Genomic DNA, 26,138 nt, shown 5'->3' with positions numbered 1-26,138 from the left:
TATAAATAGTAAAATCTCACACAAAGACAACTTAAAATAATTGTCAAATATACCAAAGTTAGCTATATCAACTACCCTCCCTTCAAATGAATTGAATCAACATAGGAAGAATAAAAATACTCATTTGTTGTCTATCGTTTTAATTCCATGGATAAGACGCACTGTGGACATGAAAAAAATTTAGAGGACAGCCAAACAAGCGAAGTTAACAGTGACGGGAAAATAAAAATACATAAAAGTGGGCCCGGTGCCGTCTCATCAGTACGTATTCTCCATATCGGCAGTCATTAAACATGAAAAAGTTCGTGACGGGACAGAAGAATTAACAGAAATGGGCTCGATTCCCTTTACTTCACTGCAAAATGTTGGATGTCATTTGCAAATTGGAAGTAGATTTGGCATGGTAATGTGTGATAGGAGTTACAGATATATGTAGTTGAGTTAACATCTGTAAAGTAGGGTTGAATCCCCTGTTTTCCCTCTTTTGTTACTGAGCCCCGCCTTCTATTTTGCAGGTCTACGATGGAGGAATTTTACCCTCCCACATCGTAAATTTCCTTCAAAAGCGATAAGAGGTATGATGGGTTTCTGAGTTTCAGGGGAAAAGATGTGAGAATGATACTGCTTGATAATCTCTTTCGAGCTCTGTCCGAAGCCGGTTCGCAAGTCCTTTTAGATAGCCACAAATTGAAAAAGGGAGAAATAATTTGGTTAGGGTTCCTATGTTTTCCCAAGGCTATACAGATTCAGCTTGGTGTCTCAAGGAGGGGGCTGCAGCAAATTTTGAGAACCCAGGGCTTAATCATAATTTGGTTAGGGTTCCTATGTTTTACCAAGGCTATGCAGATTCAGCTTGGTGTCTCAAGGAGGAGGCTGCAGAAAATTTTGAGAACCACGGGCTTAATCATAATTTGGTTAGGGTTCCTATGTTTTCCCAAGGCTATGCAGATTCAGCTTGGTGTCTCAAGGAGGAGGCTACAGCAAATTTTGAGAACCCAGGGCTTAATCATAATTTGGTTAGGGTTCCGATGTTTTCTCGAGGCTATGCAGATTCAGCTTGGTGTCTCAAGGAGGAGGCTGCAGCAAATTTTTAGAACCCAGGGCTTAACCATTTCTCTGTTTTATGACGTGAATCCATCTGAAGTTAGTTCTTCTCTAAAGGACTACAATTCATATAAGAAATCAGTTTTGAGACATTATAGCCATCCAGATCAATACCCAGAAGAAGAGATTGCTGGATGGAAGCGTGCCCTTGAAGAGATCTGTTCTCGCTCAGACTGGTCCATGGAGATAGCTGGAGGGTAAGTAATGAAACTCACTTTCTGGTTTTTGTTTTGAGGGTTTGTATAATCGTTGAATGGCTTGTCTAAGAGTAAAGATAGGGTTTTCTATTTTAATTTTTAATGAGAAAAGTGGTTTTACTGAATGAATTGTCCCTGTAAGATAGGAGTGTTTCATGCTTAACATATGAGTTCTATACTGAAATAGAAGAGGGGTTTTCAAGTTTTTGCATTCTAGGTTGCAGAGCACATATGCTTTTATAGTTTTTATTTAAATTTCTGATTAAAAATATTATTTAAATTTTTTAATAAAAATATTTAAGTTTTGTTTTAAAAGTTTTCTAATTATTTTAGAATGAATTTTAATTATTATTTTATTTTATGTATGGTCTATTTTTATATTAATTATTTAAAAGATAATATACATTTATTTTAAAAAATATTCAAATGATATTATATTTTAACCAGATTAATATTTTTTTAATAGGAAAAATATCTGATATATCATTTGTAAATTCTCAATTCTGATTTGTTAAAAAAATATTTATTAATAACTAGTTAATAACAGCCCCTTGACAATAGTTCTATGCAATGGCAGGAACTAAAAATAATTTATAACAGATTTTAAAACAATCCAGGTAAAAAATAATCAAGTCATTAAGCAGTTAGTGTAAGAGGTAAGTCTTTATCAAAAGGATTATCTTCAATCCTTTGGGAAGTCCTGACTGTTGGGTATAGGCTCCCAACTTGAAATAGTACCATCTTTTTTAATTAGTAGGAACAATAAGAGCAAGAGCCAATTCAGGGTGCTTGTCACCATCTAGCCACCTAAAGATGAATCTATCATGAGGATGAGTAGCAATAAACATGTCATGTGTTTGCAAGGATTAACCACATCCATTATGTTGAGGTGAACCCTATAAGCCACGGTTAGAGCTGTGAGAGTGGTGCCTAGAATGAACATTAGGTAGGACTATGACCAAGGAGGAGGACTTCTATTGGAAGGAAAGGGTGGCACATGTGCAACAATGCACAAAGCATATTTATTAAGAGTTTGCATATTGGCAACCTCTAGTGAACTTTATTAGCTTATACTTGAATATGCAGCAAAACATTAAACCATATTATGACTTTAAAGTATATGGAAAAAATGAGAATCCACAAAAGCTCCAAAGAGATTAAAACAAAATCATCTCTTTTCATATATTGATTAGAATCTCTATTTTGAAAACATGTCAAATTTGGTAAATTTAATTGGCATTTTCGAATAGTGATGCAAAAGAATCATGTGCCAACAGGACAACTCAGTAAAAAAAATGCTTGAAGAACTCACAAATATAGATCTAGGTACCTTGAGCCCATTGATAGAGCCATAAAAAATGCTTGAGAGTTTTTAGATGTTAACAAAAAGGACAATAGGAAGTAGAAACATCCAAATAGATCAAATAAGATCTAAAGGGGCGATCATGGTAAAGGAGATACCAATCAAAATGAGCAAGTGTGGGCTTCAAAATGATTTAGACAATATGAAACATGTGCTGTCATCGAGGAGCAATAAATTGAAGATAGCACTTTGTCATTCAATTTTTGAATCATTAGCAGATGCACAAGGTCATGAATAGCCTATGTGATGATGCTTATAATTCTTGAAAGGAGTGTCTAATACCACTTTCAAGTTTCAATACTTTTACAAGGGTTTAGAGTATGTAATTCCAATCTTGTGTACCACATCTAAAAGAATATATTCCACAATGATCAAAAAGATTCTTAATCATACTCAGCGAGTTTTAAATTTTAATTAATTTTAATTAATTTTTATTAATATAATTTAATTCTTAAAATTTCATTTTTATTTGATTTTTTATATTTTAAAGTTTAAACTAATCAATTATTTAATTATTGAAAAAGAAATAATTTTGATACTTCATTTTATTTTAATATAATTACTTTAAAAATGTAGCCTAATTTAAAAAAAAAATTATTTGTTTTACATCTTTTTAACTTAAACAATTATTTAGATGATATTTATGTCTCAACTCTACAGCTCCATCCATTGATTTTTCAAATTTTATTATTTAATTTTCAATTTTATTTTATAATGCCAGTCAATAAATGCTTCCATTCTTAATTCTTAATTCCAATAAAATAATTAACATTTTAAGTTAAAACTTTGAGTAGTGTTTGAACTAATCTTTTATTAAATTATTAATTCTTTTATTTTATAATATTATTTTTCAATAAAATAATTGTATCTCCAACTTAAAAGCTTTTTTAAAATAATAAATCATTTAAAAAATAAATGTAAATTATTTTTAATACTCGTAATTTTTGTTGAAATGCTCTTTAATTTTTATAATATATAAAATAACGTTCTATTTACTTTCATTTCAATTTCCTATTATACATGAAGGCTTTATTTTCCAACTTTTCGTGCAAGTAGAACGAGGAGTTTCTATTGACTTTCTCTGGTCATATGTGAGCATTAATTTGCATTTCTTTCCAGTTGGTTGTTACTAAGGCTGATTGGTCATTGTAGTTTCGAAGCTCCAGTGGCTGAAACATTGGACAGAGACTGAGTGGGAATAGAGAGCCTGAATGAGACCTTCATTTGTGGATAAAGTTGAAGGATGCTCTCATTCATGGTTAAAGTTGGAATATAGGGTATTGGTGGTATTGGCAAGACCACAATTGCCAAGGCCGTGTACAGTCAAGTTTATGCTGATTTCGAGACTGCTTCTTTTGTATTTAATGTTGGTGTTACTGCTGCCGCAGAGGTTAGGGCCTTACACCAGACCTACAAAATTGCAAAAAAAAATTCATGAAGATTTATTCAAACATGGTGGAGAAGTGGACAGTGTTGATAAGAGCATATCTTTGTTCAAAGATCATTTGGGAGAAAAATGTGTGCTATTCATTTTAGATTATGTGAATGCTTAAGAACAATTGAATTCTTTGGTTGGAGATTGGCTGGTCTCTGATAACAGAGTTATAACTTTTAGAAATCAACACATTCTCAATGATGCTGAAGTCTCATCAGAATACATCCAATTGATCAGTGGATTGGAAATAAATGAAAGTTTCAAGTTATTTAGCTAGCACACTTTTTCCAGAGAATCTCCAGGTCTTGGTTATGAAAATATCTCCACCACGGGTCCTGATAGGATTCTGCAATTTGGCCAAAAATGATTTTTACATATGGACAGGGGTCTGCTTTAAATTTAAAGCTGAATATTATTAATAATTCAAGGTTTTTGTTGTACCATGTTATAATATCAGTTATAAACTTATTTCATTTGGATGTGTTATGGTTTCATAATGCATTGTTGTTATATATCTGCTAGTTGCACTTGCTGTCCCATTATAGCAACATTATCTGTTGTTGGGTTTGCTGCAACATCCATGATATTTTTATGTGTGAGGGTTTCACATGTTTATTTTTGCTATCAATAAACATTGATCAGCATTTATTAGAGCAGATAAACTTACTGGCCATATATATAGCCCTGATACCATTGGCAATCTGAATCATTTAGAAGCTTAAATAATAAATAATCTCCTTGATACCATTGGAAAACTGTCATGAATTGATCAGCATTTATTAGAACAGATAAACATACTGGCTATATATATAGCTAGCCCTGATACCATTGGCAATCTGTCACAGCTGGAAAACTTAGACTTGAGTGGGCGCAGAAACTTAAAAATTCTTCCTGACACTATTGGCAACCTGTCACAGCTACAGCATTTGTAGCTAAGGATTATATAGAAGCTTAAATAATCTCCCTGACACCATTTTAAACCTGTCACGACTGCAGCATTCGGACTTGAGTTTCTGTATAAACTAAAAAATCTTTTTTGATACCATTGGGAATCTGTCGCAACTTGAACACTTGAACTTGAGTTGGTGTCGAAACTTAAAATTCCTCCTTGATACCGTTCGGCACCTGTTACAGCTGCAGCAATTGAACTTGAGATGGTGTTGAAGGATAAAAATCGTCCCTGATACCATTGGCAGCCTGTCTTAATAACCTCCGTGATACCACTGGCAAGCTGTCACACCTGCAGCATTTAAACTTGTCTTCTCTGGAAGAAGTTTAATAACCTCCCTGATACCATTGGTAACCTGTCACAGCTGGAGGAAATTCAAGAAGTTTTTTCTTTGCAAAGGCATCTGCGATGCTATTATGAGCCCACCTAAAAACTCAGGTGTTGGGGACTGCTTCCTCACCAGTTGTGTTGAAGAACTGCAATGGATCTTCTATTGTTGCTTGAGACAATCGTTAGTCCTTTCACATGGTGAGTAAATGTTAAATATTCCTTGCATAAAATTGAATTGATGGAATGCAATTTTCTTTTTTCTATGCTTGCACGGAAATGCAAAATCATGAACACTTGGCTCTGTTTTACTTTGCGTACGGTATAGTAGGTGAGTGCAGACCACTTGGATTTCTAAAAATTTAAAATGTTAATCCCAAAAGCAAAATGATTGCAGAATGCAGAGTAATTTAAATTTGATGTTACAAACGTTAAATTTTGAGAAATTTTATAATTCTAGTTCATTAGAAAATAGGAGACCTTTAACTAATTTTAATGTCGAAGAAAAGAAAGCATAAGATTTCAAAGAAAATATTTGAACGTCGTCCTTATTGGGATAAAAATATCTATTTTTTATGAAATGATGTTGTCGTTTCCTCCCATCTTACTGGGTGGAACAAATTACAACTTATGGAGAATAAATATGAAGTTTCTGTAACCAGTTTAGTATCAGATACATCTGTAAGCACTATTACAATTTCTCGACTCTAAAATGGGTTTCATGCTGGGAAATTTTGAAGAGATTGGTTAACTGTCGATATATGCACTTTGAGGAAATTGGAGAATGGCTAACAAAAAGCAAGAGAAATGTGCTAGAAAGACCAGCATCGAGTCAACTACTCTGCCAAATTTGTTATTAAGTTCTCCCATCATGCCCACATTTAATTCCGGGTTAGAATTCTTAGGACCTTTGACGCTTGGTTCTAATTGATCTCATCAATCAGTAAACGATTCTGATATAGAAATATTCTGTACGGAAGTGAATCCTTTCTTGAAATCTTGCCAGACCTTCTCTCCTCTTTGATTCCCATTTCCAGATCAAAAAGACAAATTCTTCTCCACATCAAAATGCAACTGGAATGAATCTGAACCACCATAATGAGATGGACTAAATCAGAATGTCAGAACTCATATAAAATAGAGTAGGATGGAATTCCACAGTCTAACACTTAAAAAAGAATGTGTGATTTAAGCTGTCCGCTTAAGAAGACAAACCATTTGAAAGTCCAGAAAATGACCAAAGTAGGTCAACGTGATAAAAATAGAGCCGGTTACAATATCTAACTAAGACTACTAAAAGAAATTGCAACATCTGAAAAGAAAGCAAGCGCCATGTGACACGAACAGACAGAAAACCACCCATCTCATTACTACCACTGAAATCCACCTAATGACAGCGATAAGTAGTTTTGTGTCTTGTGGCAGATGACACATTTGGGGTCACTTCCCTAAACTGATGCATCCAATTAAACATTCTTAAATTTTAAGAGTTGCTTTTGGATTGGCCGTGTATGTTTTTGATCAATATTTTGGATTATACTCAATCATCTATCATGAAGATCATATTCTGATTGATTTTCATCTTCTGACGATGGGTCATTAAATGTGATCAGAAACGTTGATAATAAAACATACACAACTAATCCAACTGCAACTCTCTATGAATTGCGGATGACTAAATTTTAGCTAACGAAATGAAGTGACTTCTCTGCAAAACATCAATTTGCAATTAATGGCAGACACGTGAAACAGAACACCAAATAGTGGCGTGCAATGCGTTACTCCTCAAATCTCCCTATTTTCCCACAGCAACTCACTTTATCTTAAGAGTCTCAGAAGTAGCAAAACACAGAATGGCCTGTTCTTTTGTTGGTAAGTGTTTCTACGTAATAGTATATGAAATGTTTTACTGCTCCTAAACATTAACTTAAAACAATAGAACACTGCTTCTGAATGATCTAAAACTAAAATCTACTCTATAATTCTTCGTTTTTTTGAACATAAACTGTGAAAATCCAATCGTAACACAGAGAAGACTCAATCGTTTCAATGTAAAATTTGTATCCAAGTGAAAGGAAGCCGATCTATTTTGGAACTAATTCTTAAGTGGATTATCAGAATGGCAGTGAAAATTTTGATGTAATGCATACAGGAATCAACAAGTGCAATGGTCATTGGAATCCACTATGAAAGGATTCTGTTCTGGAAACAGTGAATGATCAAAGCACAGAAGAAAAACTCTATAAAGTGATAGAACATTAAAAGCAGGCAAAATACACCACACCTTCGACTTATGTGCTTGTTATAGTGTTCGAAGATTATCTCCGATCTCCACCGTATTACAACGAAAACACATGCTTATCTCCCTTCGGGTTCAGGAATACAGAGAATGAATTCCATATGCAAGAATTTTGTCCATGTTACAATTTTTTTTAATATTCTTTTCGATTTTTTTGAAAAAACAAAAGTAAAATATTAAATTCTTTAATATGTAATTAAAATTTTAATTTTATTACTTGATTTAACTTTTAATCAATAGATTAAAATTTGAAAGTCAAAATTTCAATTGTTGAATCAAAATTTTAAAAGTTTATTATTGAATTTTACATGTATAATTTGTAATTATAATAATTGAATAAAAATATTTTAATTAAAATTATATTGTAAATTTAAAAATATATGTTTGAAAATTTTATTTAGTTTTAAAACTCTTATTATATAAACAAATATTTTACTATTAAATTAATGCAACAATATCATAATTATAAAATATAAAATTTTAGGAAAGGGTTAAATGTTTTAAATCCTAAGCTAAATTTAATAACATGAGTAGAAGATTGACAACCTTATATTTTTAAGATTTTTTTTAAAAATTTGATAGATGTAGATGTAGTGTTTAGAAATATTTCTAAACACTACATTTACTAACTATGGATAATGGTTCATTTTTTCAAAATATAATGGTTCATAAAACCCTCTCTTACGAATGTTTTCCCATGTGAGATAGTTGTTTTGATTACACAACCATAAAAAGAAGTTGTATCTAGGTCGACCAATCGTATTCCAAATTTTCTCCCATCTAGGAAACTCGATGTATCCTCCATTATGAATCTCTAAATCCTGATGCCCAAGCTTGATAGAGTACTCACCTTTAGGACTAAGGCCCTAAGTAATAATATTTGAATCTTCCAAAGGACTACATAATCTAGTATCCAAAATAGAAGCAAGAGGCTTCATGTCTTCCACAAAACCTCCTTTAAGCCAATTTATTGGATCCTTCCATCCATATCTAGCAAGGATCTTCTCAACACATTTTCTAACTTAAAATTTGCCACATTAGATCACCTTGCAACTAGGAAGAACTATCACAAGGAGGTTGGAATGAGGAAATGAAGATATAATAAGAGGACGATTGCCCTAAGAATCATCCCAAAATAAAGCTTTATTCCCTTGATTAATGATATAGAATAGACCTACCCTTTTTAATAATTTTAACGACCTTCTTCAAAGTTCTAGATCATTGATCCTTTTCTGCTCAAGTCCATGCGAGGAATATCATCATCAACCACCCCTCCCAAAATATGTGAATTTAAGGAGTCAGTCCTAAGGGTGCTCTAGGTTCTTACACCATCTTCAAAATAGTTTGTCAATGAAAGCTTGATAAATGAGTGTAGAAAGATGAAGATCGAGACCATTGACCTTTTTGGAACAACAAACATTATCCCAACTCACAAGGCTCCATTCTTGAGACTCAAGATTACTAGCCCAAAGAAACTTCCTAGAAAGGGAATTAAATTTCTTAAAGAAAATTTCAATTTAGTAGTAAGAATCAAGAGGTGATCTTGCAAAATTGACTTAAAAAGAACTGTTTTACCAATTTAAAAGGATAATATTGACAAAAAGTTCAATGATTCACCCTCAAATGAGATTTGTCTAAAATCTTCTTCTAGTGCACTCTTCCAAGTTTGCTAGTATAAAGGGGAATCCCAAGGTAATCCAACTATAAACTCTCAATATGGAAATGAAAAATGTCTACAATTATTCGCTAAATAGCCTTAGAAGTATTAAAAAAATAAATTTTTACTTTAATTTATTTGTTGGCCTAAAGAAAACAAGTATGTATCCAAAATTCTTTTAAGATTGATTTTATCATTAATTTTAGTCACACCCATCAAGACACTATCATCGAATTTTTTCTTGTATGTGAACTAAGATTATGAGTGCAAGACCCCCCTTGAATATCCCCTGCAAGCTTATGATGCTTCAACAATCTACCCAAACCTTCTAGCTTCAAAATAAACAAATAAGTAGACAAGGTTCTCTTTGTCTTAGCCCTCTAGAAGAAGAGAAAGGAATTGAAGTTATACCATTAGTTGAACTCACACAAGACATAACCCAATCAATCCATTAAGAGATGAACCCAAAATCATATACAATTTAATAAAGGAAGGACCAACTAACCATGCCATAGGCCTTAGACATCCCAATTTAATGAGAATGGACTTCTCTTTGGATGCAATCATAGAATGGATGGTTTCAACAATGATCGTGCAATACCATCCAAAATATGTCGACCCTGCACAAACCCTCTTTTGTTAAGAGAAATGAGAGATCCCAAAATTTTATTTAATCTTTCAACAATGAATATTGAGACTATCTTATAAGAAACATTACGAAGAGAAAGAGGCCATAAGATGTCCAAAGAAGAAACTCCATTTTTCTTAGGAATAAGAGCTAAGAAAGAAGTATCGATGGACTTGAGAATTTTCTTATTAAGTTGAGATTCTTTGACCACCTCTAGCAAATCCCACTTCAAAATCTCTTAAAAGCACCGAAGGAATTCAATAGGGAAGCCATCGGGTCTAGGAGCCTTACCCTTTTTCATTTAGGACACAAATTAAAAAATTATTTCTCTTTTGAAACCAAGGTGGTGATGCAACCAATAATGAGCTTTTCTTCTTTAATGTCTTGAACATCTTAACGATAAAATAAAGGGGAAAAATAAGAAATGACTTCCTTGGAGATCTCTTGGAAAGATGATAGTATGTCTCCCTATGCAAACACATGTGAACCAATAACATTCCCACTTCTCTAATCCTTTACAAAATTATGAAATAACTGTTCTTATCTCCTTCATGTAGCCAATCCATCATGAATTCCACTTCCAAAAGCTTTCTTCCTTGAGCACCCATTCAATTAACTGCATGGAAGAAAATAATTTTTCCTTCCAAAGCTCCACAATCATGCCTTCCTCCTTAATCTAAAAAGTGATGCTCTTATGTTGTTCTTAAAGAGCCATCTTCTCTAGGAAAATATTTCCAGAAGTACTTTTGTTTCACTTCTTGAGATTATATTTCACAAATTGAAGCTTTTTAAAACAAGAGTACATTATAGTCTCACATTCAGGCTTCCGTTTAAACTACCAATCTCTTACTAGGCTATAAAGATCTTAGTGCTGAATCCACACCAGTTGAAACTTGAAAGGAGGATTGTTTGGAAGATAAAAAGTTGAAAAAGAGAATTTAATTGGCTAATGATTAAAACCCTCATGTTAGGATTAAGGTGCCATCTACCTTATAACTATGACATGATTCCAACATCCTTGGATAGTGTCCTAAGAGACTTAAGGTGTATTGGGAAAATATTTTGTAATATTTATTCTCACTATTGTTTGTAATACATACATAAGGGGTTTTGGAGTTCACTAGCAATGATGTATGTGGGTTGTGAATATAATGATTTAATATTATTTCCCCCACACATGGATACCTAGAATTAGATAATTAATGACATAGAAAGTTAATAAATGTGTGACCTTTAGGGTTCTCCAAGTGGGAACTTGGAAGAGGCAACCTATGTCTCTTGTTATCTACCAATATTGCATATAATGTAATGTTTATCTTCCTTGTTTGGGTGCCCAAGTTGGAGGGAAAGTATTGGAAGCAGAACTACGTTGAAAATCTAAGGGTTGAGAATGTTTCAAATAAAGAGCCTTATTTAGACACCTTGTTTGGTGGTTTTGTATCTCTTGTCATTTTATATAAACAACTCATTGGATGTAAAATTTATGAGGAATAGTTGGATCTAGAATTACTTTGCAAGAACAAGGATAGGTGGATGCATAAGGCGGTTATTCATGGGTACATAGGTGTTGCCATGCTGAAGCTAAAGAGGATAATGAAAGTGTGTGACATATTGTAATCTTATTTCAAAGATAGTACATACATGATCTCTCTTCTTGTGGATTTTTTTTTTCACAAGGGTTTCTCCACATAAATCTTATGTTATGTGATGCTATTATGCCATTGATTTGTGCCTCATTGCTACTACCTTGTAATGGTTTTAGGTTTTTGTTTATTTCTATTATAAGTTCATATAAGCTAGTATGATTAAATATGATATGTAGGTTGATTTTAGCATCATAAAGAAGGATTTAAGCATGATATTTCCATATTAAGACAACTTAATTTTTAGATTTGTATCTAAGTTTTAGATTTTCATGTTGTAGTATTTCAAGCCTTGTATCTCATCCTTTGATTATTTGGATAGAGATTTAATTTCACAACCTTTGGTATTAGACCCTATATATTTCTGAATATTTTGTATTAGAGTTGAAGGTTAACTAGTTCTAGTTATTCATCTATTTTTTTTATTCAAGTGGTTTAGAAAGATTTTGGGAATCTATTAGAAGGAATTACAGGTTGTTGAAGGCTTATTATGTTGCAATGAATGTTTTGTGAGTTAACTTTATTTTGCAAATCTATGAGATTGAAAGCTCATGATTGTGGATCTTCATGAAGTTGGTTGTGTTTTAACATCCTGGAGCTCTTGTTTGATAATATGTTTGTATCATCTTGTTTGTTGGTTTTGTTCATTTACCTTGTGGTCATGTGTAGTGAGAAGGTGTTCATTTTGGATGAGTACTTTTGGCATTCTAGTTACATGAAGAAACACCAACTATATGGACTATAGACTGGAGTGCTTCTGTTGGTTCATAGTTTTAGCCCTTGGTTACATGAAAGAATTGGAAGATAAGCCATTAATTTTTTGGTAAGTTGTGGAGTTGATATGTTTCATATATTATAAACTCCTAGGAAACTTGGTTTCCTTGTTGAGTTGCAATTTATCTTGTTTTTTAGTTATTGGTTTGCAAATATTTGTTTATTCCATTATTTGGATGACATGTATGATGTGAATGCTTGGATCTTTAGGTGGATTATAGATTTACAAAGATGGTTTTGGAGGTTTTACATGTTAGCCAAAGTATGTGGTGTGGAGATCCATGGCAAGATTGTATTTAGGGTGTTCTAGGTGAAGACAAAATTTACAAGTTTGCATAGTTGATTGTAGGGTTCTTATTGATTTATGTTACTCTTATGTGGGCTGGTTTGGAAAATAAAATCTAGCATTGATCATGTTGTTTGAGTCTCTTAAATCCACATGTTATGCCTGATTATCTCTATTATGTGTGGTACAGATTTAGAGTTGAATATGTTTTAGTTATTTGAGATTGAAGAATTGACTATATATTTCTCCTTTGAGATGTTGCATATGTGTAAATCTTGTTAATTTTTTTAGATGTGGATCCCATTTGGTAGACCTTGCTTTTTTTTTTTTTTTTAGTGAAAGGCACATGCCACATTATATATATTAATTAATAAAAAGATTACAAAAAGGCCATAATTATAATACTGGCATAGACATTCAAAATGCAAATGAAGCAGCATTTGCCTTATATCTTTGTCCAACATTTGATCTAATATGACAAAAAGTCTAATGGTAGGCCTTACTGTTGGTCACTATATTACATTGGTATTTGATTGCAGTGAGAAAATGTAAATTTTTGGAGTATTTGATATAGTTGATCATTTGAATCTTTGGTAGTGGTTTATGGCACATGAAAATCTTTGTTCACTTCTATTGGAGTTTTGGTAATGATATTGGTCATGATGACATGCATAACTCAGTATCACTTTCAGTGGGAGATTCATGCAATTACATAATTTGTTCTCTTATTTGTTTTAATATTTTGGTTCTAAGTTGTTGTGAAGTATAGTGAGTCATGGATAATCTTTTATAAGAAGATGGATCATCTTTTGCAATGGCTCTTGGTGTCATAGGGAGATTTTGGATTCTGCCTTCAGATTGTAGTGAGAGTTTAACCTTTGGTTCTATTGACAAAGGATGTGTGATAATATTTCTTCTTGGTTTGCAAATTGTGGTTTGACTCTTCCCATTTAGAGCTTTTGGTGTTGAGTTCTTTAATAGTGTTGGGACTGCAAAGAATCTTCATTTAGGATATGGTTATCATGATTTTTGGAGAGCTTGGTTACATGATTTAGTGGGAGCTTTGACAGTAATGTGGATTCATCATTTGAATATGGATGGTTATCTTCATGTGATCGAAGATGGTGACGTATTGGTTTTCATTAAGGACTTTTGAATGTTTAGTGAGGTTTCAGTTTATGATATTTTATTTGGAGAATATGATCTCCTAGGAGGAGGTGTTACATCATGATGTCATGTTTATGTTCATGATTCTATAACTTTAGAATTTTGATAATGATATTATTTGTTCTCTTTGATTTTGAGTATTAATCATCATTTTGTTCAAGCTTCATGATTTTGCAGAGTTGTATCAAGAAGATGACATGTATTGATTGCTTGATTGGTGGATGCTCATGGAGACTAGAGGGACATGGATGAAGCTAATAGATATCATGTTTTAAGGATCGTATGGTGAGATGGTTACTCTTTGATGATGATTTTAGTAGAAAGATTGAGGAACCTACACCTAGTTTAAATCCATTATGGACCTAGAGAGAATATTGTCATTTATTGTAAGATTTTATTACTTGGTATTGTGTACACATAAAAATCTTCTATCCCACTCTTGGTCTATTCAACATGTGAATAGAGAGGTATTTCTCATTTGATGATCAAATGCATTCTATATTTTGTATCTTGTCTTCTTTTGTGAGTTAGTATTGAATATAATAGTTTTGCGGACTTGTTGATGCATGGTTTTATGATTTTTTATTATTCTCCTTGTTGGTATTGAGCTATAGATCTAGTTTTGAGGACTTATTTGGAAAGGTACAAGAAGCTTCATGTATCCCCAAGCGGGATGCAACTATGCAAGAAGAGTTCAATTCCTTGGGGAAAAACTACACTTGAGAGTTTGCACTCTTCTCAAGGGAAGAAAACTTGTTCAATACAAGTGGATTATCAGATAAAATTTTGTTTGTATGTGCTAGTTGATAAACATAATGCTCACTTGGTTGCGAAAAGATTATCCTAGATTCTTGGGATTGACTACTCTGAGAATTTTGCATTAGTCACCAAAATGAATCCCATCTAGCTTTTCCTTGGTATTATTGAAGCACACAGATATGAGGTTCATTAGATGGATGTGAAGAGTGCTTTTCTTCACAATGATCTTCAAAAGGAGCTATACGTGAAGCAACCACAGGGTTCATTTAGGATTATTCACTTGTTTTCCAAACTCATAAGTCTTTCTATGGCCTCAAATAGATCCACTGGGCTTGGTACGCTAAGATGGACTCCTTCCTTTTTACAATCGGGCTCACTCATTTCCATTCTAATTTGAACGTCTAAATTTTGCAGTAGGATGATACTCTCAATTTTTTGATTCTCTATGTTGATGACTTGTTAATCACAAGGAGTCACTCATACACCATTTAGATAGTGAAAACTACCCTTCAAGATCATTTATTGATGTTAGTCTTAGGTCTTTTACACTACTTCTTGGAGATTGAGATCATTCACTCTTCTTCAAGGATATTCCTTTTACAACCTAAGTACGCTCTTGATGTGCTCTCAAAATTTTGCATGACTGACTTTAAGCTTGTATTGACTACATTTCTATCAAGGGTCAAACTTGAGGCTAAGTATTCTTCACCTTTGGTGGATGGCACTTTGTATTGACAACTCGTTGGTAGTCTCATATACTTGACTCACATGAGACTAGACATTTCATATGCTATAGGCATGGTCTCTCAATTGATATAGGAGCCTCATGTGTTGCATTAGAAAGAAGCTAAAGAGGATTCTTCACTACATTTATGGTACTCATAGTTATGGGATTCACTATGTAGTGAGCATGGATTTTGACTCAGTAGGGTACACAAATATATTATGTTGCAAGTATATGGCCCTTGAATAAAATGTAGTGTAAATTAGGTATTCTCGACATACAATGATTCTATTTTTTGTGGGATTAACTACCAAAAGCCTCTCCTTTCTAATCTGCACCCACTTCATTTGTCCTTTTTCTTTAAAACCCTAGACAATTGAGAAACCAAAAAAAGAAGAATTGGTTAGCATTTTTACTTAGCCGTCACCTAATTTCGTATTTTTTGAATAAAATATATATAATTAACTGTCAAAAGCCCTTCCTATCAACTTTATAATTTCATTTGGCTATGGTGAGATTGCATTAATTTGCCACAATTTATCCTTTTCAAATTGTTTAAGATGTATGGGGTTTTCACTATATTGGGGTATTATTTCCTATGGTAGAATGCGAAAGATTCATGGTCTAAAAGCATGAAATCACCACATTGGGGTTTTCTTTTGATGTGGCATTTAATGTGAACAATTTATCTTTTGAAAGCATGAAATCACAACATAATTACAAAACAATACATGTTGTACAACTTACATCCACTTCATTTATCTAATTTTAATATAAAACCCTACACAAGTGAGAAACAAAAAAAAAAAAAGAATTAGTTCAAATTTTTACTCACCAATCACCTTAATATCAATTGTTTACTTTATCCACCATTTGCAACTCCTCTTGACTAACTCCACCTTTTAAATTTCAACAAAACACTACATGTTTTGCAACCTGCGCCCACTTCATTTGTCTAATTTTAATTTAAAACCCTAGACAAGGGATAAATTAAAACAATATGAACTGATTCACATTTGTACTCACCCATCAGCTGAATATTAGTTTACTTTGTCCCACACCTCCAACTCCTCGTGAAATCCACCCTACCTTTGGACAAAACACTACATGTTTTTGCAACCTGCACCCACTTCATTTGTCCAATTTAGAAAAAAACAAAAAAACAAAAAAACATAGATAACTAAGAAACAAAAAAATCATTCAAATTGCTTAGCATTTATGCTAACCCTTTCCTTGAATATGATTTGCTTACTCCTCCACATGGACTCCACCCCTTTTCCTTCCAGTAGTAGAAGGTAATTTTTCAAAATACACTATTTTGAAACACACAACATTTTTAAAACTACCCTTTTATGTTTGAAAAATTGCACAAAAATAGGGATCTATTTCCTTCTATTGACTACTGATTGCATGAAGGACATATCCTGTCAAAAACACTATTGTTGTCTTGTCTTTTCATCACTGTCTTTATCTCTATTGGCACATTCTATCATTAGCTCACATCACAACAACGACCATTGTCTTCATTTTTCATCACCATGTTAACATGGCTCCATTTAGGCTCATTCATGTTTGATGTACTTTTTTGTACCATATGTTGTTATGATGTCTAGACATGTCGTTCTGTACGGAGAATAGCACATCCCGTCATATGAGAGCTTGCTGCCTTCTAGAATGGAAATCCTATCATCCTATTACATTATTTAATATTTAAAAAATATAAAATTTAAATATTTTGATCTAACTATTTAATTTTTTTCTCTACTCTCAAAGATTTGAATTCATTTGATAAATTTGATTGTATAATAACATTCAAATGAATTGCTTCTGATGAATAGGAAGAAAAATAATCATTGTTTGTCTCATCTTTAAAAGCGTACGTGGAAGTGAAAAGGTTAAAATACAACCAAACACGGAAAGTTGACAGTGACGAGAAAATAAAAAAGTAAAATTGTAGAAACGGCCGTGGTCATTAAACGTGAAAAACTTTAACGTCACGAGACAGGAAAAATTAACAGAAATGGGCAGGCTTACATCGGCTTCACTGACAAAAGGTTGGATGCCATTCACAATTTGAAATCGATTTGGCACGGTAATGTGTGATAACAGTTCATGATCTGTGTAGTTGAGTTAAATCCTCTGTAAAGTTGGGTTGAATCCTCTATTATTAGCCTGCCTTTAATCTTTGCAGGTCTAAAATGGAAGAATTCAACCCTCCCACATCTAAAAATTCCTTCAAGAGCGATAAGAGATATCATATGTTTCTGAGTTTCAGGGGAAAAGATGTGAGAATGAGCCTGGTTGATCATCTCTTTCGAGCTCTGTCCGAAGCTCGTCTGCAAGTCTTTTTAGACAGCCACAAATTGAAAAGAGGGGAAAAAATTTGGTTAGGGTTAGAAAGGGCAATCGAGAGCAGTGCCATACGTATCCCTATATTTTCTCAAGGTTATGCAGACTCGGCCCGGTGTCTTAAGGAGGCTGCAGAAATGTTGAAAACCCCGGGTTTAATTAGTCCTCTGTTTTATGATGTGGATCCGTTTGAAGTTAGATACCCTATGAAGGACTCCAGTCTGTATAAGAAATCAATTGTAAAGCATTATGGCCATCCAGATCGATATCCAGAAGAAGAAATTGACGGGTGGAAGCGTGCCCTGGAAGATATCTGTTCTCGATCAGGCTGGTCCATGGAGATAGCTTGAGCCTGGAGGGTAAGTAATGGACCTCACTTTTGCTTTCTTTTTTCAATGGCGTCTTCTATTTTAATTTTGTATTATAAAAATGGAGTCAATGAATGAATGAATTTATCAGTGTAAAATTGGAGTGTTTCATCAGATGAATTTGAGATTGAGATAGGAGGGGTTTACAATTTTTTCCATTTTATATTGCAGAGTATATTAGTTTTTGGACAGCAGTCTGGTTTGTTTTTGCTGCTGTTGTATTTTAAGGGGAGAGGTTCTATAGTAAGAGTGATTTTTCAAATAATTTTCAATTTTGAACAGTAATTTATTTGTAAAATTTGGTTTCAAGTTCAAATTGAAAAAATGATACCAATTAGCATTTTTTTTTTTTTTGGGTTGAGAATGGTCCAAAAAAAGTAAGATGGATGGTTGTGACTAAATTATATTTTTTGGTGTGTTCACATAACTGGATATTTTTTTATATTTAGTGAAGTATTTTTGGAAATAAGTATTGATATGACTATTCGAGGTGTGCCATTATGACACCCTGCCTCCATGTGTCCTCTTTTCTTGTCTTTTCAATAAAAGAGAGTAAGGGAGAGGGGCCAGAACGTGTGCACCCTAACTTCACGCTTCTAATCATATGTGGACATTAAAAAAAATTTGAATTTTATAGAGTAGCTTACTTGTCAAGTCTCCTACTCAAAAACAAAATTTCAAGTTCACATGGTCAAATATGATGCCACATCAACATGCATTTTTGTGAAGGTGTCCAAAATGGTCCCAAATTGTCATAAGATCCACACGTGTGCACTAAGTCATGTTTACTTTTGCACAAATGTGGCATCATATCATTGGTTATTTTTTGAATTTTAGAGGTACTTTTTTGGGGAAAAGCATTGACATGACATTTTTAGAGCACCACTATTGGTCTCATTTTGTCTATGTACTATAACATGTATTGGTACCCGCACAGGTATTGGCTCCTCTCCCCTATATATGTTTTTTCAAATTTTATTTAATTTTTTTATAAAGGCATTTAAGTTTTATTTAAAAAAATTAAATTATTCAAGAATGAATTTTATTAGTTATTATTTTTATTTGATGAATAGTGTATTGTATATTAATTTATTAAAAATAATATGCATGAGTTTAGAAAAAAGATAGTGAAATAATATCACAGTTTAAAAAGTTTTCATTAAAGATTTTTAAACAATTCATGTAAAAAAGTGTAAGCAATAGGTCTTTATCAAAGGCACCATCCCTAATCATTGGGGATGTTTTGAGCATTGGGGAGATGCTATCAATTTGGAATAGTACAATCATCCTCTTTGTCATTGTCTTTTTCTTAATTAGTAGGAACGACACTAATACAAGTCAATCGAGGGTGCTTGCCATATTTTGGCCATCCAAAGATATATATTTTGAGGAGGGATATCACTAGACATGCCACAATTTTGCAAGGATCAACCATATCTTTTAAATTAAGATGAGTTGTATAAGCTACAAAAAGAATCATGAGAATGGTGCTTGGAATGAACATTGGGACCAAGACCATGCTTATGCCCTCAAGAAGGATGACCCCTATTGGAGGGAGAGGGTGATGCATGTGCAAAAGTACATAATGCATTTGCCTAAAGAGTATACAAATAGGCAAATTTTAGTGAACTTTAACAATGTGCTCTTGAATGTGTAACAAAACATTAAAACATATAATGACTTAAAATATGTAGAAAAATGAGGATCCATACAGAGATGCATGTGTAATAGTACACAACACATTTACCTAAAGTGTATACAAAGAGGCAAACTTTAGTGAACTTTATCATTGTGTGCTTGAATGTGTAACAAAACATTAAAACATACCATGGCTTAAAATATGTAGGAAAATGAGGATCCATAGAGATAAAACAAAATCTCTCTTTTTTATATATTAATTTGGGTAAATTTAATTGGCATTTTAAACTAGTCATGCAGAAGAATCACTTGCCAAGAAAAAATCTTAGGTAAAAAATGCTTGAAGAACTCAAGAATCTAGATTTAGGTATCTTGAGCCTATTGATAGAACCATAAGCGAGGCTTGAGGGTTTTTGGATGTTCATAAAAAAGACAACATGGATTAGAAACACCCAAATGGATCAAATGAGATCTAGAGGGGAGACCTTGGTAGAGGAGATACCAAGCAAAATGAGCAAATGTGGGCTTCAAAATAATTACCTAGACAATATGAAACATGTTGTCTTTGAGTAGCAATAGATTGAAGATAAACACTTGTCATTGATTTTTTGGATCATTAGTAGTTGCAAAGAAAGTCATGAATAGCCTTTGTGAGGCTTGTAATTCTTGAAAGGAGTGTCAAATACCATTTCGAGTCCTTTCATGAGGGTCTAGTGGTTCTAATCCCAATATTATGTACTATCTCTAAAATAAATTATTTCACTATGATCTCAAAGATTCATAATCGTACTTAATGAGTTTGAAATTTTAATTAATTAATTAATTATTAAAAAATAAAAAAATATTTGATACTTCCACTTCAAGTTTTTAAATATAGTTGTTTTAAGAATGTATTCTAATTTTATTTATTTTTAACCCTTTTAATTTGTTAAATTATTTAGATGACATTTATGTCTCAACTCAATACATCTATCCATTGGTTTTTCAAATTTTATTTTTTAATTAAGACAATTAGTTTTCCATAATCCATAATAGTTGTTGTTGTTGTTTCTAGATTAGACTATGTATGTTTATTTGCATCAATGTTTCAGACCACACTTTGTGATCCATCATCAGAATGATAGAAAGCTCATGAAATAGAAATATTTTTTTAAAATTTTCATAATTTATTTCAAAGTGACATCAATAAATACTTTCATTCTTGATTCTTAATTTTTTTTTAAATTAAGATTTTTAGTTACTTTTTATTAGAGGTTAAGCTACTCTTCTTTTAAATTATTATAAATTTTAAAATGATATCAACAACTAAATTAAACTTTTTATTGGTACTTGATTTACTCTTCTATTAAATTATTATTATTTTTATATTATATTATTTTTTAGTTGGCTCCCAACTTCAAATCTCTCAGAGAATAATTTTAAAAATAAATATAAATTATAAATTTTTTTTAATTTTTTTTTGGTCAAATGTTCTTTTATTTTTATAATATATAAAATATCGTTTTATTTTCCTATTTTTCTCTTTCCTATGAAGCTTTTATTTTCCAGCATTTCTCGCTTGTCTTTTTGTAGTGAAGTAGAATGAGGAAAATAAGCAGTGCTTTCCTGAATTTGTATTTACTCTCGTCATGTGCGAACATTAATCAGCTTTTCATTCTAGTTGATTGTTACTGAGACTGGTCATTGCAGTTTCGAAGCTTTAGTAAAGACGGTGGTGAAGGACGTGATTGAAACATTGGACAGAGTTCCTCTACAAGTTGCCAAGCACCCAGTGGGACTGGATAGAGTGAAGAAGGCTCTCATTCAAAAATTAAATCTGAATTCAGCGGGAAGTGTGGTTAAAGCTGAAATATGGGGTATGGGTGGTATTGGAAAGACAACGATTGCCAAGGCTGTTTACAATGAGATTTATGCTGATTTCCACGCTGCTTCTTTTGTATTTAATGTCCGCTCCACTGCCACAGAGGCCATGGGCCTTGCAACTGGGCTGACAAGAATGCAGAAAAAAATTCTTAAAGATTTATCCAAATATGGTGGGGAAGTGGATAGCGTTGATGAGGGCATATCTTTGTTCAAAGATCATTTGGGAGGAAAACGTATCCTACTCGTTTTAGATGATGTGGATTCTAAGGATTAATCAAATGCTTTGGTTGGGGATAGGCTGACCCCTGGCAGCAGGGTTATTATAACTTCCAGAAACCAACACATTCTCAATGATGCTGGAGTCTCATCAGAATGCATCCAATTGATCAGTGGATTAGAGATAAATGAAGGTCTCAAGTTATTCAGCTGGCACGCCTTTCTCAGAGAATCTCCAAGTCCCGGTTATGAAAATCTATTCAAAGGAATAGTTGAAGCTTGTAAGGGGCATTCTCTTTCACTGGAAGTTATTGGATCTTTCTTGTATGATAAGCAGAACGATCCAGATTGCTGGACAGAAGCTCTTCACAACATTACCAAACACCCAACCATTCACAAAATACTATGTATCAGTTATAGTGCTCTTCAGCTTCTTCCGGTGCCCCTGCATCGTCTTCCTCTGCTGATGCCTCTACGGCTTATTGCTGAATGTGACGGGGGTGACGGGGCGTAAGAATGTCTCCCAGGTACTTCAAAACAGAGTCCCCCCCTCTCTAATATCAGGAACTAGTACGCGCCAGTAGTCTCCCCAAGGCCAGGCCCCCCCACCCGAGGTAGGGTTGGAGGAATATCTTAGTGACGAGGAAAAAGAAATATTTCTGGACATAGCTTGCTTCTTCATTGGAGAAGAGAAAATGTACCCCATTGTTTTCTGGAAATCGTTGTACAAGATGGTAAATATTGCTATATCAAATCTTTCAATGAAGTTGCTGATAAAGATTGACGACAAAGGTGTGCTAGATATGCATGACCATTTGCGAGATATGGGGCGAACGATTGCTGAAAAAGAGGGAACCCGAGTATGGAAGGCTGCACATTTAAGCTCTGCATCCGACAATACCAATTTCTCTCGCATTCGGCTCAATGGAGGTAATTCACAAAGGCCTGAAATGTTGTACAGACCTGGTCTTCGCTATCTTCACTTGCAGTGTGTGCCCATTGAAGGCATGACAGAAGACACGCTTGCTGGGCTTCCTCCAAGTTTGATATGGTTGAGGTTGGAACATCGTCCCTTTGCAACTGGGAAGAAGACAGCTCTTTCGAGATTTGGGTGTAACATTTGGCAATTGTCAAAGAAAGGGATGGAGAAGCCAGATCGCTCCAGATTTGTGGGCAACATCGCGCAATTGAGGTTTATGCAGTTAAAATACTGCTATGACTTTGACAGCCTTTGTATCTCCTCATTATTTTCACTCCCTAATATACAGCTGCAGCACTTGGACTTGACAGGGTGTGAAGGCTTAAATAAGCTCCTTGGTACCATCGGCAACTTGTCACAGTTGGAGCACTTGGACATGTTTCATTATACCAGGTTAAATAACCTCCCTCGGACCATTGGCAGTCTGTCACAACTCAAGCACTTGAACTTGAGTTGGTGTAGAAGTTTGAAAATCCTCCCTATACCATTGGCACCTTGTCACAGCTGCAGTACTTAGACTTGGGAGGGTGTGAGAGACTAAATAGCCTCCCTGATACCATTGGCAACCTGTCACAGTTGCAGGACTTGAGCTTGAGGTGCTGCAGAAACTTAAGAATCCTCCCTCATACCATTGGCAACCTTTCACAACTGGAACACTTAGACATGAGTGAGTGTAGAAACTTGAAAATGCTCTCTGACACCATTGGCAACCTGTCACAACTACGGCACTTGTACTTAAGATCATGTAGAAGCTTAAATAATCTGCTTGATACCATTGGAAACCTATCACAGTTGCAGCATTTGGACTTAAGTTGCTGTATAAACTTAAAAATCCTTTTTGATACCATTGGGAACCTGTCACAACTTGAGCACTTGAACTTGAGTTGGTGTAGAAACTTAAAAATCCTCCCAGATGCCATTGGCAACCTGTTACAGCTGCAGCAATTGGACTTGAGGTGGTGCGAAAGGATAAAAATCCTCCCTGATACCATTAGCAGCCTTTCACAGCTGCAGCAATTGGATTTAAGATGGTGTAGAATCTTAAGTAACCTCCGTGATACTATAATCAACCTGTCACAGCTGCAGCATTTAGACTTGTCTTTTCTGGAAGAAGCTTAAGCCGCCTTCCTGATACATTTGTTAACCTGTGAAAGCTGGAGGAAGTTCAAGAAATTTTTTTGGTTGCAAAAGCATTTGTAATGCCATTATGGGCTACCTAAAACTCAGGTGTTGGGACTACCTCCTCAGCAATAGCGTTGAAGAACTGTAATTGAGCTTCTATTGTTGCTTGAGACAATCTTAGTCCTTTCACATGGTAAGTACATGTTTAATATTCTTGCATAAAATTGAACTAGTGGAATGCAATTTTCGTTTTCCTATGTTTGCACAAAAATTCAAAACCATAAACAAGTGGCACTATTTTAGCTCTGTACAAAAGGGTCGATGATTGCAGAATACTTGGAATCCTGCAAATGTTATTCCCAAAAGTAAAATGATTGCAGAACGCAGAATACTTTGAAGTGATGTTACAATGCAGAATACTTTAAGTGAAATTGATTAATTTTGTAATAGTTGTTCATAGCAAAAAGACCTTTAAATGATTTTAATGTAGAAGAAAAGAAAGCATAAGATTTCAAAGAAATGTCTGAACGCCTGCATAGATCTATTGGGAAGGTCTTGCTACAATTGGGATAAGATTATTTGTTTTTAGTGAAATGGTGATGTCCTTTCCTGCTGGGTGGAATAAGTTACTACTTATGGAGAATATATTTGAAGTTTTCTTTATAGTAAAATGGTGTTGTTTATCCTAATTTTTTAAGACAAGTTCTACAATTGACTATCTTGGCTTTAGCAAGTGGTTTAATAAATGTGATATTATTTATAGTTATCTTTTTCAGTGACTTTTTATGAACTCTTACATTGCATTGAGGATGTCGATTATTCTAAAACCATGTGGTGGATTCCTTTGAAATTATTCAGTAACACGTTTCTTGATGTTTTGACAGACATTTTTCTCGCTCCAAGATTCCTATCTTTGTGACATTTGTTGTGTCTTTGTTGGATATTGGCTTGAAGATTATACCCACTTCTTGGAGTCCACATTCTATTATTGGTAAATGCAAGTTCCTACACGGATTTTTTTTTTAACTCTTTCGTCAACTACTTCATCATGTAATCCATCTTATTTTATGGATCATCCTCTTTTAATGGCTACATTGAGGATGTACCTACTATAGGCTATTCTATTATGGTGGAGATTCCTCGCCATTTTTTCACAAACATTTTTTCACAAATTATGTTCAAGGCATTTTCACCACAACATTTAGAAAAAAAATTAAACTATTCTATAGACTTTCCCATTTCTTCCATCACATCCTCTTTTAAAGTGTGAAATCTCACATCCTCTTTTAAAGTGTGAAATCTTCATCACACACCTTGATTTACATCTCTTCCTATGTGTAATAATATTGTTTGATACAAGTGGACTGTCTTCAACACTCAATATAATCAATTTTCATCTCGTTTAGATATAGATTCCTCAAGAATAATGAAGTTTTTCTTTAGGGGGCACTTAATCCTTTTTCTCTATCTACTCTTTTCTTTTGTGAGGACCACCTCTCTATTTCATTAGGGGGATTCATTTATAAAACTATATAAGAGTACCTAATGTTGCACCTTGTTCTTTAACACACGTTTTAGGGTTTTAAGGATGTTGGCATTATAATTATATTTTATATTGCACCTTTTTTATTTATATTTATTTATAAATTTTTTTTTTATCATAGGTAGCTAATAAGCATGTGTACTTTCTTGATTGAAGGTCTTCAAGTATCATTGATACATGTTTAACTGCCACCATTGCATCTAGTTGTCAATTTCGCACCATTTGTCTTGGACATTTCTCACCATGACTTGTACATCTAAGAAACTACATATGCGTATTTTATTTTGAATAGGTAATGGATTAGAAAACCAACTTCTATTCACATGGATTGTTAATTTCTATCAATTTTTGCTTCTATGCATAGATTGAGTTAGTCGTAATTAGTTTAATTGCGAAGGGCTTGCTAAAGGTTGTAAGCCTTAGTTAAGAAATTATAACATCCTACGTACAAAATCACTTCTTGTGGAGCATCATATGAAAGGAAGTACCCAAATTAATCAAATGGAGTTCCTCCTTTCTATGCAAAAAGCATTATCAAGTACCTTACCTAAATGCCAACCTTTTTAAATCAACATTGTTCCATAAAAGGCATGATTTTACCTCAATGTCAACATGTCTTCATAAGGCTTAATGGAGATTAAGATTCACATCCTGATTTTGATTGCATGCTCCCTTGTTTATTTTTGTTTCTCTCTTGGGAACGACCTATTACAAATAAGCCATCCTTTGTTAAATACTCCATGGGATT

The 26,138-nt window shown here is 33.6% G+C and overlaps 1 protein-coding gene across 1 annotated transcript; it reads left to right on the top strand.

Moving 5' to 3' along the window:
* Positions 1-297: 297 nt before the first annotated feature.
* On the top strand, positions 298-23,884 carry LOC131053707 (disease resistance protein RUN1). The gene is made up of 3 exons (XM_057988317.2): positions 298-403; positions 516-1,301; positions 21,357-23,884. The coding sequence occupies exons 2-3, from the start codon at positions 616-618 to the stop codon at positions 21,802-21,804; spliced, it is 1,134 nt and encodes a 377-aa protein (XP_057844300.2). The 5' UTR covers positions 298-403; positions 516-615; the 3' UTR covers positions 21,805-23,884.
* Positions 23,885-26,138: the final 2,254 nt, after the last annotated feature.

Source organism: Cryptomeria japonica, chromosome 10, assembly GCF_030272615.1.
Source record: "Cryptomeria japonica chromosome 10, Sugi_1.0, whole genome shotgun sequence".
Lineage (NCBI taxonomy): Eukaryota > Viridiplantae > Streptophyta > Pinopsida > Cupressales > Cupressaceae > Cryptomeria > Cryptomeria japonica.
The sequence above is the reverse complement of the archived record's forward strand: the minus strand, read 5'-3'. Positions and strand labels throughout refer to the sequence as shown.